We start from the raw sequence: 17,848 nt of genomic DNA on the forward strand, positions 1-17,848 counted from the left end.
ACAGCAAAATATGACGCCAACTGTACAAACAAAAGCAAAAATAGATAAATGTGGCATTACCCATACAATGAAATATTATTTGGCCATAATAAAGGAATAAAGTACTGACACATGCTATCACATGGACGAATCAAACATATTATTATAAGTGAAAGAAGCCAGATATAAAAGGCCACATATTATATGATTCTATTTATAAGAAATATCCAGAATAGTAGGCAAATTCCATACAGAGAGAATGTAGATTAGTGGTTGCCAGAGACTGAAGGGAGTAGGAACCTGGGGAGTTACTACTAATGAGCACGGGGTTTCTTTTTAGAGTGATGAAAAATTTCAGGAATTAAGACAGTGGTGATGGCTGCACAGCGTTATGAATATACTACAAGCCAAGGAGTTGTACACTTTAAAATGGTTAACATGGTGAATTTTATCTTGATTAAAAAGAAAATTGGTCAAAAAAAAAGACAGAAAAAATAAACCAGAGAATGGAATGGGCCCTAAAAGACTTCATAAGAACAAAGAGAGGTTTTCAGAAGGACAAAGTTTGAAAAACTTGATTCTAGATGCAATTTACTTTGGAGCGTTATTATAAATTAATGGCTAAAGAAATTTTTCAGTCTTATATCTATTAGTTATATAAAACTAATAGATGATTTCTACATGTAATATATGAAATTTTGGAAAAAAAATCAAGAGAACGTTTCAATTTATTGAGACTTTGAATATATGTATATGTAAGCAAACTGCATAAACCATCGTAATTGGAGTTTAAAACAAATTTGAAAACTAAGTTATAAATAGCCTATATCTATGATTTAAGTTCCATGAAAACATGACTTCAATGGATTAGTCTTTTAGATTTCTGCACACACTGGATCATATTTGGAAAATTCTATTAAGTTCATTCTAAAATACAAAATAAAATGCAAGAGAACAAAAGCTGCTTTGATATTTACTTCTGCTGTTAATATCACTAACGTTAAAACTATGCTTTTTAAATATAAATTCAGTATTTGTATTTGCCTCAAATGCCAGCCTTGCCAAGCTTTACATGGGTACCTATCATATACCACATACATAAGGATAAGCTGCCATACATCTAATTTCATAAGCGTATCATTCCCATCATTAGTTTTTATTAGTGAGCACTCATGGGGTACATACTAAATTCAGTGGGGTGAGGATTTATTTATTTTTTCCTTTCCCTAGAGAAGCAATATATGATCTTGCAGTGCATTTGTTGTACTAGAAAGATGCAACACAAAGACAAACTCATTCTTGACTTCTTGCCCATTCTAAGCTCCCAGGACAAGCCGAAAGTCAAGAGGCTTCTAATTCAGCAATTACCATAGCAACAGTAGGCTTATTCAAAGGAAGGGGAACAGTTCAAGTCTCTCCGCTTTTTCTATACCTAAGACATGTATACATTTATTAAAGGAAAAATTCAGGTACTTCTATGATTCCAAATATCATGTATTTTAAAGCTTCCAGAATATGCAAATTCCTACTGCACTGAAAATAAGTTGAAATGTGGGGATAGGGTACAATTTCTAGAATCTATACAGAAAGCTCTATGCAATAACATATCCAGCTTATAAGACTGGGAGAAGGAATTTTTGATGGAAGATTTTTAGTATAAGCATCTCTAGTATATATTAGTTTTCTATACATGCATTTATCTAATAGCAAAAGCCTCTTCTATAAAATTCTAAGAAATAAAGCACCAGAAAGACAAGAAGCCTTTGTTAAGGAATAAAGTAGGAGTCACCCGAGGTTCTGATTTCCTAACTCTTAATACTCACTTTGGAACAAAGAGTAGACCATCCTCAGACATACGGAAAAGACAACAGATTTGGAGGATTTCATAACCTAACTTTTACATTGTCTAGACTTTTGCTTCTGATAAAAAGTCACCAAGGGAAATTCTTTATTCCTTCATTTGAAGTATCATCATGTAAAACTGACAGAAAATAATGATCAAAGTTTTAATTTGGGCCACTGCTTATATACTTTTTAATAATATAAACAAATATAACTATGTACTTTGAATTCACAAATATCTAGTTTTTTACTCTCTTAGGATATTCATTTTGAGTCTAATAAACTTTCAAGGGGCAGAAATCAATACGTAGGAAAATTTTCAGCAGGACAAGACTAATAAAAGGTATTGATAAGTATTAATCACCATACACGCATCATCTCTGTTAATTGTGGCAGGTGATCTTAGGTGATAAGAAAGAACTAAGAAAGTGAAAATGGGGTTTATATTCATGATCTATAGGAACAAAACATCTCAAATGCTCAACCTTTATTAGAACCCAGAAGCAGATTCACCTTATAACATACATTCATCACCCCTTCTCCCCATAGAGATTGTGATGGTTTTCTCAGTGGTCTCCGACGATTCTGCCTTGTACTTTCTCACCCTCATATATTTTCTAGTGCTTTTGCCCTGTTAGGAATAATGTCTCCCTTCCTCTCAGAACTTTCAAATACTTCCAGATCCAGTTCGCAATCCTGCTCCTCAAGGCCTTCCAAAAATCCTTTGTACCTCTAAATTCCTGATATGTGTGAAGTTTTCCACTGATGTGGAAATTAGTTACATACTGTGTGGTTGGAGTTCTTAGAATGAATGGTGAACTTTCCTTCTTATCTAATTATTTTTTATCATGTAACTTTTCACGTACTTAAGCTCCTTGAGGATAGTCTATCTTATATTTCTTTTTATTTGTCTACATTGAAGATGCTATTAAGTATTTACTGATTTGAATTTATTTAAAACTATTCATCATTTTTCTCAACCATTCCATAGTGTTGATTTAACAAACTTAAAAAATATAGAGGAAGATGATGGTACTCCATTTCAAAAACTACTTTCTAAACCACTTCCTTTGGCTAGTGCAAGTAATTTTAAAAAATGTTAATGTTCACAACTCAAATAATACTGAAGGTAACCAAAGAACTGTCATGGAAACATGTTGAGAAAAGAGTTGATATGAGATATGAAAGGAACAAGAATGTAAATCCATGTGGAGTGGATAACAGAGAACAAGGAAAAGCTGTAACTGCAAGAAATCAACGTGAACAAAACTGGCAATGGAATGGGAACGAACTATTCTTGGCAGAAATCCTACCCTACCTAAGCAATTGCAGCAATTTCCTGTATGGTAACAGGATTATGGAGTAAGAAATGGGATGCTCAGTATAATCAATGAGGAAATTAGTTTGTCTAGACCTCAATCCCTTCATCTGTAAAATGAATAAATGGATACTGATTGCCTCCCAAGAGGCAGAACGTGCAGAAGTTAGAAGTGCAGGCTTTGACTATTCATTATATAAGATGTTACCAATGGAGATAGCTGGATGAAGGACACATGGAATTCCTTGTCCTATTTTTGTAACTTCCTGAGACTCTGTAATTATTTCAAAATAAAAGTGTTTAAAAGTCCGGACTATGTAACCAGACCACAGAGGTCTGAATTAGCTGGGTGACCTCAATCGAGTTATTTAACCTCTCTGGGATTCAGTTTCTTCATCTGTAAAATGAGGATAATTACAGTACTTACCTCATAAGGTGTTGTATAGATTAAATAACCTCATGCATGTAAACCACTCACAACAGTGCTTGACACATAGTAGGGACTCAATCGTCAGCCATTATTAATATTGTCATGATTTTTTAAAATTTATTCTAAGATGGCGTTCAGCTCCAGAATTGTGTATGTTAAGCTATTCGGCCAAATTTTTAGCGCCGGCATCTGTATCCTCTCCATAAATTCAGACTCAATGTTACATATCTATAGACACACCTGTATTTATTCTTTCAAAAATGGATCCATCACAAAGAACTTTTTGGAGAGGAGCCTTTAATGTACGTTCTAGCCTGGCTTCCTGCTACGTCCCGGTCATATCCATCCGCCAGGTGGAGAACCTGCCTTATTTTTAAAAGTTCTCAAAGATTTCACGTTCTCTCCAGCTAATGCTCACCAGGGTCTTGAAGATGTCCTAAGATTATTCTTGGTACAGTTTACCCTTATTGCCTCTTGTTCGCCGTGGATGTAGAAGATATGTTTAAGAATTTTATACCTAAACATCACCTCCTGGAGCACTGTTTTTTTCCTTCTCTTTAATTTCCTTATAGGTACTATCTTCCAATTTAATCATCTTCAGTCCTCCTTCCTAGAGTTATTGTAAGGATTACATGAATTAGAATGCATTAAAGCACGTAGCTCTGTACCTGGCTCATACTAAGCATTTAATGCATTTTTCTTTCCTTCTTAACCAAGGACTAAACTAAACTAATTATCTCCATCAGAATGTCAGGTAGTTGAGGTATTCTAATTAGAATCTCATGGTGAATGTAGAGGCAAGCTCACAAATCCTGAAGTTCTTATCTTTCATTTGGAGTTTTCAATAAAGCAGTATTATGAAACCAGATCCTAATTGTTCTTCCCTGCCCCCCATAGTCAATTTTTATCCAAATCCCAAATTTTTAGCTATTATGGTGTCTTTTAAAGCTTGGGTATTTTAAACCAAAATAGTTCAAGAAATATATATTATAAATAGACATCCTTTGTGAAAATTTTTTTCTTAGAATTATTGCTAGCCTCACCTAAACCTTATTCAGTCACATTTCCACTTAAAATGTTTGTTGCTCTTCTTATAGTTACTGTAAATGTGCTCCACCCTCCCTTTCAAAATGTGAAATCTTGTCAAAAAAGGCAGATTTTATAATATCAAACACCTACAGTAATATTGCAACATACTAAACCATAACTGTGAAAGAAAATTAATTTGGTAACAATAGTATCTTGTTACTTCAGTTTGCAACTCTCTTGTCTCTTTTCTAATGATTTTTAAAGCCAGAACAGTCTGTATGCTTCTCACAATATCAGTGTTTTCCACTGAATTTTCTCGTCCTATTCTTAAGATTCTATTCTGAAAGTGACAAAACATGAATGGGATAAATACCAAAGCTCAATTTTTTTAGATAACTACTTCGTGAAGAGTAATTTAGAAAAATTTTGTTTTCACTTTTAGTCTTCCTTGCTTCAAAAAGAACTTCACTTTTGTCATAATCAAATGCTATGAGAGAATGGTTAAATGAGTTCTTTGACTTGCAACATCCTTTATCCTCAGATGCCACTACATTGCTGAGGATTTTTTTTTTCTTTAGTTCTGAGAATACAACAAGACCCAGTTAAAGCAGCAGGATTTCCTAACACAAAGTTGCAAAACCTAAGTTTTAATAAAGACTGCCTGAAAACTGAATAGAATGAACAATGAGATTCTTCCATAAGAGAAAAATAGTCTTCAAAAAAAAAAGGAAAAAAACAAACCTTAACTAAAGTGATGTTTACCTTAAGGAAATACTGTACTCAGGGTAGAAGACACTTGTATATTGGACCCATGCACCAACTTCTTCTTCAGTTTCCCTTTTTTGGGCTTCTGCTACTGAAAACAGATTAAATGATTCAAATCTTCTTACAGATACATGCCGTAGACAATTGTCCAGGTGTTTTTGCTTCAGAACCTTTGAAATAAAACCAAATATCACGGTCATATTACATAAACGTAAGTTGAGAGTTCAAAGTTTAAGTGGTACAGGGACTTTCATTTCCAATAATGGCCAATTAGATAGTTCAGAGCAACCTCTTATGAAGACAACTAGAAAAGATGGACAAAATATTTTAAACATTACTTGAAGGCATCAGAGAGCAAAGAAGGTAGTGAAGATTTACCAGTATAATATCTTTAAAAGGAGGTAAATCTAGAGGGGTTTTTGCACTAGTTTTATTGTGGGACATTTGTCAATTCCAAAAGAAAGAGCTGAGAAGATAAGCAGTACTTTTAATAGCTTGTAGAGTTAGGGGGTAAAATTTGAATTTCAAAGCTTACAACCTAGACAGGGGCAGTTATCTTCTTCAGAGCCCAGAGCCTCTGTGTGTGTGTGTGTGTGTGTGTGTGTGTGTGTGTGTGTGTGTCTGTGTGTGTGTGTGTGTGTGTGTGTGTGTGTTTTAAGATAAATCAAATGAGTAATTTTATTGGTATCGTTGAAAACTGGGTTTTTTTAAGTAAGGAAGAAAGGGGATACAGCTGTAGGATTAACGAAGCTAAGTAAAAATCCTGCAGTTCTGAATCTGAATAAAGTATAATAAAATGTAATAATGTGTTTCATTTTTTAAAACTATACATATCTTTCCTACTGACCACTGAAAACATCAAGAAACAAGGACCAAATCAGTAGCAATGAGCACACCTAATGTCTATATTGCTCTCTCTAAATACTACTTTCTAGTAAAACAAAGTAAGGCCCCTTGGAGAAATGGTAGGAATTGTACAAGATAAGCCTGAAACACCCTACACACAAGAAAACAAGAAAGCCATACCAAATTAAGGACTATATTAAAAGGAATCCAGAGCAGCCAATTTGAATAAGATCCACTGGCCAAAGATAGGACAGGGTAAGCATCAACTAAGATAATAAATGTAACAGAATCAAAACACATTAGTTCATAGTGGTATTTTTTTAAATGCTTCATTGGTGATCATGGAAGGATGCTAGAGTACCAACTTACTATTTTGAAAACCAGTAAATAAAGAGAAAGAGCCAAGTATTTTTCTGTTTTTCTCTGTGAACTAAGAGTATCCAAATAGTAGATGAGGGGCAGTATACCAAGTAATAAATGAAAAAGGAATGAAGAATTAGAATATCACCATTTTGACCCCCTCAGGAATTCTGGAACCTAGGTAACCATCACCAAGAAGAGAAATAACCAAACTTCACACTGTGAATACTGATGAAAATACACAATACCATCATCTTGACCAACTAACAAGACAAAAAACATCAAATCTGAATCTGATCCTCTATATCTTATTGGAAATACAGGGATAGGGAACATATTACAGATCATCATCAAGGACGATTAGCAAAATTCAAATTATGGGAAACTCTACAAGACAAAAAAAAAAAAAAAGAAAACAGTTTCTTCGATAAATAAATGGCAAGAGTTGAAAAAAGAGACATAAGAGGGAACATTTAGAATAAAAACACTTAAGAAACATATCAATCAATGACAGTATTTGGATCTCGTTTCAAAAAAATCAAATTGTAAAGAAAAATTATGAGATAAAGGGGAAAATTTTTAAACTGGTCAGATATTTCATGACATCAAGAAATTATTCTGGGGCTGATATGGCATTATAATTATGTATTTTTAATGTCATCTTGTAAAGACACATATTAAAATATTTACAGAAAAAAAATGACATGATACCTGAGATTTGCTTCAAAATAATCAGGGTTGGGGATGTAATGAGAGAATAGAGATGAAACAAAGTTGCTCAGGAGTTTAAAATTATTGAGGTTTATGGGCATCTAAGTGATTACTAAACTGTTCCCTCCAGTTTTATATATGTTTGACATTTTCCATAATAGAAAAAAATTTTAAAGATATAAAACACCCTAATAGTCATAAATAAAAAATAACTTTAAAAAATTGAAAACTCCAAATATATATATAAAGTACGCAGTATACTTCTGAATAACTATAACCAAAAAAAGAAAACACAATGAAATTTAGAAAGTATTTTGAACAATTGATAACAAAAATACATTTCAAAATGTAAAATGCAGATAAATCTATGGTTAAAGGGAAATTTATGGAAAGATTAAATGTCAGTAAGCTAAGCAGCCACTGCAAAAATTAGCAAAAGAAGCAAGTGAAGGTCCCAAAAGGGTAGACGTTAATAAAGTAGAAAACAAACAAAGCAGGGAGGATTAATACCAAAAGTTGATTCTTTAAAGAGATTAATAAAACTGATAAAGCCATGATGAAACTAATAAGAAAAAAAGAAAGGTCTAAATATCAATGATCACTATAGATCCTACAGGCATTAAAAAATAGCAAAGGGATATTATGAAAACTAACTTTGAAAATTTAGATGAAATGGACAAACTCATAGAAAAATACAACTACCAAAATTGACACAACAAGAAATAGAAAGTCTAAATAGTCCTAAACTATTTTTAAAAAGAAAATTCCAACTCCAGATTGCTCACCAGCAAATTACACCAAATGTCTAAGTAAGTATTAAGGCAAATCATACCACACTCTTCATTAAATCCTCAAATAACCCTCTGGGATAGATACTCATTATGTGAGAGAAGAAACTGAGGCAAAGGGATGTCAATTTGCTGAAAGTCAGAAAGCTTATAAGAGGAAAATCCAGGGTTCAGATCTAGGCAGTCTGACTGCAGAGCATGAACTCTTAACACCTCTACTTGTGGAGAATATCAGAGACTGGCATCAAACATCCATTCCAACGTCCTTCTGAGATACCTTTCTATATCATAAGGCTGAAGACTAACAACTACATTTCCCAGAATCCCTAGCACCCAGAGTTGTAGATGTGAGTCTGGTTTAGCTAGTCAGATGCACTAACATGAGATTTGAAAGAAGAAAAGAAGGAAATATGGTGGTAACTAACTACATTTGTATAACTTTTGCTGGTAAGACACTTGGTTCTTCTACAGCAGCTTTAGCAAAGGTCCCCGTGTTCACTCTCTAATTTAATGGACAGAGAGAGGCAGCATAAGTGGCATACCTTTTTGCTGGTAGAGATCTAGCAGGCAACCTGTGCTTCTGGAGTCTAAAGTTTTGGCAGAAGCTTCCTGATTACTAAGAGAGATCACAGGTAAAGTGATATGATCCTGGAAACAGCCTCAGGTTCTTCATTTTGGTAAAGGTGGCATTTCTCTTGGCAAGCCAGCTCTGTATGGTTCTGGGAGTTTGTGTTCTGGGACTCACACTTGGCCTGCTCCTCCTGTCCCTCCAAAGATTTCTGTAAGCACTTAACTCACTATATTAAACCCTTTTCTGCTTAAAATAGGTAGAGCTGTTTCTCTTGTCTGAAAAGGAACCCTGGCTCCAATGATGCCATAATTCTTATATGTAAAAGGTCAAACTGAGATCAGAACCAAGCAAGAAAACACATCATTGTGAATATATCTTGAAGGAAAAAATATCTGTTTAAAATTTATGTATCATGTAGGTTTAGAAGGGTTTTTGTTGTTGTTGTTGTTGTTATTTTAATGGACGATCAGAAAAGATTACCTCTCTTTGATTTGGTTGAAGGTTTCTCTTTTTTTAAAGGATGAATTGTTTTAAAAGCCTTTACCAAAAATAGGATCTGATTGCTATTATCTGTCAACCATGGCCATCAGAAAGAAAAACAAACCCACAACAGAGCTTACTGTTAAGAAAAAAACAAAGTAATTAAATTAAAAATAATTTCTTAATGCAAATATTACAAATTACCTTGGATCTTGTCCAATTAATATCCAAAAAGCAAATGCCTATTTAGACTAATTGAATTACTCTGATGTCAAGGTGTTTGGCACTATAAATCACTAAGGTAAAAAATTATTGAAGTCACCCCACATATAATATTGGAAGGGGCTTTTATAGCTCAGTAACTCCCATGATCTGCAATATGACAATGAGATGATACTCAATGAAAGTAACAGACAATATGTTTAGGATAAATTTTAAAGGAAACATTTCTTTATGTAATCTATATACAATAAAGAAATTACAATAGAGGTCAAGTCAAATTACTTCTGATGTTTCTTTTTAGTTTAAAGATTCAGTTGTAAAAAAAAAAAAGATTCAGTTGTTTTAAGGCCATCAATAGTTGCAGGTTTATGAGCTGGGAGGATACTCGTATCTCCCGTCAAGGTAACACCTACCATTTTTAGAGTATCTCCTTCCAACCTCCTATGTATATAATTAAATAATATTCTGATGGAATTATCTGGGCTGAAGGAACACACTCAAAGTCAAGGCAGTTTCTCATTCCTCGAAATCAATGAGATATTAAATCAAACATCAGTGTCATATCAAGTTAAGTTCATGTCAAAATATTAAATATCTGAAGGGGAAAAAAAGCATTGAGTCCTAGACCCATCAGGTCAACAATGTCTGCAACTGAACACACTGGAAGTCAAAGACCCATTGATGAACCTGAAATGTTTATTTATTCAAGAACGAATTAAACTGAACATAATTAACCATGCAGGAATCCTGATAACCAATATTCTACTAAAAGCAGTATTACTGAGAAAATGAGCAAGGAAACTGCAGTAGGAGAACCTATCCCTCAAAGTTACATGAGTGTGAGCACCTTTCTAATTCTTCGAGCTGGGTCTCGTCCCCTGTAAGACAGGAATAATACCTACTTTGCAGCTTCTAATACAGTGACCGACACACAATACATATAGACTGAATGCAAGACTCTTGTGAAAATTAATTAAGACAATATATGCTACATGGAAAGTGTCTAGAGTAGGAACTCAATTAATAGTTGAATTTTTAACTAACTTCTGGTTAAAAAAGACAGACAGAACACACACGGTTATCTTCCATCCCTCCCAAACCCCCTAAACTACCAGTTAACAAGTAAAAACAACAAAAATCCAAAAGGACAAAGAGATTGGGAGGAGAAATGATGAGTGGTAGCTAAATTGGGACATCGGAGAAACTGAAATCTAACTGCCAGCAGTGGGGAAGCCAAGAAAAACAAAATCCTACCAAACACTCAACAAAGACTCAGTTACTGGAGTAGTTATGAAGGCCAAGGTATAACAGTCAGGATAAAGGAGTAAGGCTAAACACAGACGTATTGGTTGAAAAACTCTTAAAAAGGTAGCTGTGACTTCATCAGCAATGCCAGGCAACTACCCTGCCTCCCCACAGTGCAACTCTGAAAAGTAAATTTCTGGAAAAAAATGAATCATGAAAGTTCTGGTCATAAGCAGCAAGCACAGAATGTTCTTCGTTCTGATCACTATCCCTTTTCCTCACTTAGCTTCTAGATCATAGGCAGCCAGTCTTATATGTACCAGAGAAAAGAATGAAAGATTCCTGTGGGGGACGTTGGACCAAGAGAAAAGACCTGTAGATACTGACATTGGGGATCTCCCAACAAAATGGCCAATTCCTTCAGAAATCACCCTATGGTGAAGAGGACTTACAAATTCAATCAGGATGGTCTGAAACCAAGAGGCTGCTTAATTCTGGGGCCCAAAAGGAATACTAATCCCCCTCTGAGAGTCAGAGGGCCCCAGAAGAATGAAGCAGATGAGCACAAAAGTCAATAGGCAAAATGAACACCAAGGTTCGGACTTTCTCTAGAGATCTTATTGAGAAGTAAGAGAATTAGCTCTATCCAGGTCTCAAGATAGAAGACAGATAAAGGAGAGTCAAACACGGTCAGAAGAGAAAGCATCTAACATTCTCTATTTCTTCAACCAGGAGGAGGAACAGAGGCTAACATTTCTGTCAAGAAAAAGGGCCCACCATCCAAGCCAAAACAGAAAAAATCCCAATGAGGATGCGATGTAACCAGGAAGAGTTACAGCAGTGACAATAATAGCTACTATTTATTGTGAATATGATGTGGCAGCTTCTGAGCTAAGAATTTGACAATAATTAATTCCTCAAAACAACCCTCCAAAGTGTGTTACTGCTCCCACTTAATAAATGAGGAAGAAACTGAGGCTTAGAAAGTAAAAAGTTGCCCAAATTTCTACAATTTATGGGAGACTTACTTATGCCACCTTAAATCCTATGTTGTGCAAGGAATTAAAGTGGCTTAGAAAGATGCACAATACAAGACATCATTCATTAAAGATGGATGAAGAAACAGGGAAAGCAAGGGGAGGGATATAAAACGAAGTCAGGAATAAAGGTGAAACAAAAGTACGTTCCATAAAGAGCTAAACACTTGATGCAGGAGATCAATGAAGAGCACACAGTAAGTGGTGGACGTCGGATGGGAATCCACATACATCTGACGTCAACGCTCTTTCCACTGTGCCAGGACACTGCGTCAATATTCTAACTTCTGCAATAATGCGCAATGTGAGTTCGAAACATTAAGACATTATCCTTATTCCACTTATCATTTTAGTAATAAGTAACTTGAGAAAACGTAATTATATAAAGATAGAAAAGGCAAGGGGTTTTAGAAAGTAACCCAGGCCTAAGTTCAGAGAAAGAAGTTTATAAACCTTATAAAGTGTGGAGTCTGAACTAGAACCATGAGGTCAAGTGAGTACTTAGAGAGAGCAGCTTCTTCAAATGGCAGGAAAACTAGGGGTGAGAGAGCTATATTGACTCTTTTCTACCAGGAATTTAAAAGGAACAAGGCAATAGTAAATGAAATCCAGGTAGACAGAGTGAAAGCTTTGAGGTTGTTTGAAAGCTCCAGAAAAAAATGAATGGGGAATAAAATGTTCTCACCACATACACACACACATACAAAAGGTGATGGATGTGTTTGTTAAATTGATGGTGGGGCGGGGGGTGGGGGTCTTTCACAAGTATACATATATCAAATCATCATGCTGCGCATTTTAAATATCTTACAATTTTATTTGTCAATTATATCTCAATAAAGCTAAAAAGTTTTAAATAACAAATTATTTAATCTTAGTAAAGTTCATATAGAAACATCATTTTTAGGACTCAAAACTGTTTTCTTTTAATTAATATATATTTTTTTAATCTTATTGGGGAGCAGTGTGTTTCTCCAGGGCCCATCAGCTCCAAGTCATTGTGCTGATTCAGTCTAGCTGTGGAGGGCGCAGCTCAGCTCCAAGTCCAGTTGCTGTTTTCAATCTTTAGTTACAGGGGGCACAGAATTGAACCGGTAATCTTGGTGTTGAGAGCCCCGCGCTCTAACCAACTGAGCCATCCAGCTGCCCCTCTGGAAGCGGCAGCTAATTGTCTTCAGTCTAGTTGTGGAGGGCGCAGCTCACTGGCCCTTGTGGAAATTGAACCGGAACCCTACTGTTCAGAGCTTGTGCTCTAACCAACTGAGCCATTGGGCCGCCCAAAACTATTTTTAAGATTGAGACTAAATCATAGATTTCTGGTCCTAATTTAAATAATAAAATGAGCCACATAAAATTTAGAAAAGGTGGTTAAAGGATATAACCTTTGAAAAATTATTACATTGACTTTTTGAAAAAATATTAATACAGTGTAATAAATTTTAGAGCTCTGTGAAATGAAAAAGACAAATGCTTTCACACCTACGTGCTTTCACACCTAAACTTTTTTTTTTCTTACTCCACAATTAAAAGTTCATTTCTTTCAAAATAAGTATTGGGGGAATACTTTGTTTTTAGACTGATAAGTACATACTTTTAAATTCAAGAAAACATTCATGTTCACCTTTCTATGCTCAAGTACCATCCTAAATATTTTTAAGGAATCTAATGAAACCAATTATTAATCTTAATAAATCAGAGAAATGAAAAAGAAAATCTCCTCCAGTCACTGACTTATATGTCAACATGGTTTGAATAACAGGGGTTGGGTGAGCATTGCATGTAGACCTTTACGGTTAAAGTATGCGTATGCTCTACAGAGCTTGCAAAAATCTGTCATCTGTGACGAGCAGTATAAAATTCTATAATCACTTGAAATGTCAGTTTAACCTCAACAATGTGAAAAACTCCTTAAATGCGATGATGTATAAATTTTATCAATAAATATTCACTATTTTAAAAAAAGGGGGTGGGAGGAATGAAAGAGCTATAAGGACCCTGCTCAGCCCTGCTGCAGGAAGCTGAGACGCCAATAAAAACCAACAGTCTCTCTCTCTTGGGTGGCAGGGTGGCTCGGTTAGAGGGCAAGCTCTTAACAACAGGGTTGCCGGTTCGTTCCCACATGGGCCAGTGAGCTGCGCCCTCCACAACTAGATTGAAGGACAACGATGGAGCTGATGTGATGAGCCCTGGAGAAACACACTGTTCCCCAATAAAACTTATTTTTTAAAAAAAATAGATTACTGCTTTAAAAACACAAGAAAACCCAATAGTCTCTCAGCTTCTCGCTTGTGTAGGGATCCAAACCACAATCCTTAGTGACAATCCTCAGTGCAAGATCTACAGGTACACCATACAACCATTACTAAGACATGGTCTCTTGGTGTCTGTTTGCCGTTTTCTACAACAGAATCAGAAGGCCCAAACAGAGCACAAAATACAGTAGCAACTTTCTAACTCTCTGGATTACCAGACACTCTCCATTCCCTCTATTAAATATTCAGAGGAGGCCATGTGAACTGAAAGGTAGTGGCCAATATACTCTTCTTGCCTTACCCTGTTGTGTTTGCCAAGTTACTGTGCTTCTTCACAAGCTTTTTTATACCAACTATTCTTGTTATTGTTATTAATTATTACAAAAACTAATGAAATAGTAATGATTAGTAGTAATGCTCATTATTTCATTTTATTTTCATGTTCCTTCCATAAAAACTAAATCTTGGAAAGATAAAGTTAAGTTTGCTCGATAAAGGTAAGTTGCTTAAAAATTTACTGTTAATATAAGTGTAGGCAGCCAATCATAAAAATCTAGAGAACTAATTATAAATATCTAGACGGATTTGGCACTCAGAATGTAGCTTCACTTTAGAATATGGATCATTTATGTGATTCAGTTCTTTAACCAACTTTCTCAATTAACCAACCCAAGTAAGAAGTCTTCTATCGTACAGCAATATTGTTCTGGGAATAACTTTCGGTCATATGGAATTGTTTTTCTGGTAGTCAAGTGTTTTCAGTGTTTTTCCTCAAAGTGAAAAAAAATAGTCCTTCCTTCCCATGACTTTATTTCATCAAATCTAAGACATCACTGATTATAAGATGCAACATTTTTTTTCTTCCTTCTGATGTTATTATATAGAATAGACCACCAGTGTGCCATCAACTGAAAAACATATCCCAATTTCAAAGATGTTAAAATTAAAACAATGCATCTTGGGATAGATGAAAAAATGTTTGAAAATAATCATGTTTATTGTAAAAGAAGTTTAAATACAGAACAGGAAAAAGCTCACTCAAAATATGGGCCACTTAAAAACTGTCCTTAGTCTCAGGCTTTCCTCAACACTTAATATCTACAAAAAACCAACTAGCCAGGCCCTGTGCTAAGTGCAGAGTATAGATTCAAAAAATATCTTTTCCCAGGGAAAACTCCCACTCTAGTGAGAAAGATGGATTCTGATCAAATGATCATAAAACAATGCAATATGGGGTTCACTGAAGAGTGAGCTAAGGATCTAAATCCAAAGGAGTTAGGGGAGGCTTCACAAAAAAGGAAATTGAAATGGAGGTCGAAGGATAAACAGTCATTCATCAAGTAGAGAAGATAAAAAGACTAAGCAGAGGGCTCATGTGTACCAAAACATTAAATGTCAAAGCATCTGGGAAGGTCAAAGGGCAGCCATAGCTGAAACTTGTCTTTATTCTTGCACAGACAGCAATTCAGGATGAACATAAGTGCTGGTCAACTAGAGTTTTTACTATCGTAAGAATCACTGAAGTCATCACAATAAGATTTGATTAATTTAAGGCCTTAGCTTATTCCTGTGACAACGATCTATGAGACCACTCATTTTATTATTAAATGCATCCGCAAAGAAATGATCTTTGAGTTATGTCATGACAGCACTAGAAGGCCATCGTATGAAAAGATGTCTCCAGACAACTGCAAACAAAGTAATCCCCAACATACTAAACGCCCAGTCTCGAGTAAAGTGGCTATCGCTGGGACACTCTTCTGGAAAATACAACAGCCAGAAATGGAAAGTGTCCTCTTGAGTCACGTTTTCGGCAGGAAGCCTCAGGCAGAGGCATAAGACTGGCGGGCAGAACAACAAACAGATTTCACTTCAAGCAGTTTGGGAAGAGGGTCAGTGATGTCAAATCAGAAATCTGTCAAACCTGCACATGACTGAAGTTACGCGCCAACAACAGCAACGTGGAAGTACGAGACGATAACTGGCATGAAACACACCAGTCCACCTGGGACAGCGAGAATCTCGCTGATCACGTCAATCTCCAAGCGCGTAACTTTCACATCCCAGCACTTGCTACTCCCTTCACTCTCCCCGGTACGTTAGAAACCAAGGCAACGCGTGCAACGTCACAGTCCCAACAGAGTCAACAAGGCAGATCTCCAAATGAGGGGCCAGACTTCGGGCAAGAATCAGGCGGGGGGGGGGGAGGAGTTAAGAAGCAAGAAGAAACCTGGAGAAGGAAGTGAAGCAGAAGCGGGAAAGAAAAGCGGTCTGTGGACGGGAGCGGCGGTCCCACCAATCCGATTGGCGAGCAAGGAGAAAAGTCCCCCAAATATTGACAAATGTCTAGAAATGGGTTTTCTACTTGGATGTGGGTTTCCCAGAAACTCAGCGTTGGCTGCCCCTTCCCCGCCCAACCCCACTTGATTCCTCCCTTTCGATGGGACGCTTAGGTAAAGAGGGCATTTCTCAGGTGGCTCCCGGCAAAACTGTGAGGGAACTCCCAAAGCTGCCGGTCGCACGCCCCACACCTGCGAGGGGAGTGGCCAGAGGCGGAGGTGAGGTGAGTGGGCTCTTCCTTACCTGCCGCAGGAGCTTCCACCTGGCGGCTCCTAAGGGCGCTGAGTCTGCGGGCCCCGGAGCCGGGCCCCCGCTTGCCGGGCCCCCGCTTGCCGGGCTCTCACCCGAGGAGCACTCAGCCTCGCTGGCCTCGGCCTCAGTGACTCCAGACTCCATCCCGCTGGAGCCACTTCTACACGGGCTGCCGCCACCACAGGTCTCCCCTGCCAGGACCTGCCTACTTCTTCCCTGTCAGGACCTGTCAAGCCGAGCCTCCCTCCCACTGCCCTCCCCCAAATCCGCATTTCCGGTTTGTCTCGTCTCCTTGGCAACCAGGCCAGCGCTGCTTACGTCATTGCACCATTTTGCGGGTGGCCACCTTGAGTGAGGGCGGGCCAGAGGGTGGGGAAGCTGTGGCAGACACTGCCCTTCTTTGTTCTCTTCTCCCCTGCCTCATCTAGAGCTCAGAATACTAGCAAAGAATCAAAAGGATTTTATTTTTGCGGATTAAACCCAGGAGGAGGAGGGGGAGGGGGGAAATCCATTCTTGACCACAATAAAGATGGCGAAATCTGCTTAGTGCTCGTGCTAGATTGGGGTTACGTAGACCGGCGTGCTGCAAACCAGCTCCGGGCGGCTCTGGGTAGGTTTTGGTTCTGAGAGCTGCAGAACACGGACTTCGGCTGCACACCCCTGAGGTCCGAGCTCCGTGCCTTCCTAAGAGCGTCGGGTTCTTCGGCCTGCCTTCTCTCGTGTTGGTGTCCAGAGCCAGACCGACTGTCTTTCACTTTGCGTACGTATGGGTGGCGTCTGCTGGGGGTCCCTTCCCTTCTCCCCTTCCTCCCCGCACCCAACCATCCCTTAGTCCCTTGGTCCTCGCTTTTTGACCGATTGCTCCTTCCCTGCGTGGCACATGGTGTACCACCCCCTTTCGCACTCAAATCACCTCATCTCAGGGGTGGAGAGTTTCACCGGCAGAATGAATAGTTTTTCCCGGGAACACCTGTCCGTCGACCCCACCCCCATCCCTAGCCTTGCATGCTATCTTCTGCCTGCGGGTGAAAGATGGATTGACGCTGCCCGCGTGGATATAGTGACTTAGATTATTTATTTATTCATTGGTATTTATTTTGCTGGTGTCGGCTGCTGATCTCCCCCTACCCCCACTCGCCCAATATTTTGCTGCGACACAGAGATTAAGGAGAGGCGGGGGCGTTGTCGTAGTAGCGGATCAGAACCGTAGTGAATCTGACTCAGTATTGTGCCTTCGATACGGAGGGGCATTTTGTGGCATACTTGCATGATGACATTCACCACTATGCAACATATCTAGATTTTTCCCATCCGAATAATAGTAGCCACCATTTGTTGAGTGGTTACTACGTGCCAGGCGCTGTATTAAGAGCTTAACATA

At 37.6% G+C, this 17,848-nt stretch overlaps 2 protein-coding genes across 5 annotated transcripts in view; one reads left to right on the forward strand and one right to left on the reverse strand.

The window, feature by feature from the left end:
* The window catches only part of CAMKMT (calmodulin-lysine N-methyltransferase), a 330,598-nt gene extending 313,859 nt beyond the window's left edge, over positions 1-16,739 (reverse strand). Inside the window, exons 1-2 of the mRNA XM_019748655.3 lie at positions 16,459-16,739; positions 5,361-5,533 (exon numbers count right to left, since the gene is read on the reverse strand). Of these exons, the coding sequence (XP_019604214.3) occupies positions 5,361-5,533; positions 16,459-16,611 (326 nt within the window). The 5' untranslated portion in view covers positions 16,612-16,739. The remainder of the gene's footprint in view (positions 1-5,360; positions 5,534-16,458) is intronic.
* Positions 16,740-16,798: 59 nt separating this feature from the next.
* The window catches only part of PREPL (prolyl endopeptidase like), a 34,551-nt gene continuing 33,501 nt past the window's right edge, over positions 16,799-17,848 (forward strand). For 2 of the 4 annotated variants that reach the window (XM_019748615.3, XM_074331937.2), the window contains exon 1: positions 16,799-17,227. The gene's annotated coding sequence lies outside the window, so the exon portion shown is untranslated. The remainder of the gene's footprint in view (positions 17,228-17,848) is intronic. The other 2 variants (XM_019748616.3, XM_019748617.3) reach the window with 2 other exon arrangements.

The sequence above is a fragment of the Rhinolophus sinicus genome, chromosome 2 (assembly GCF_057876585.1).
Source record: "Rhinolophus sinicus isolate RSI-liver-muscle chromosome 2, RSI-T2T, whole genome shotgun sequence".
In the NCBI taxonomy this organism is placed as follows: domain Eukaryota; kingdom Metazoa; phylum Chordata; class Mammalia; order Chiroptera; family Rhinolophidae; genus Rhinolophus; species Rhinolophus sinicus.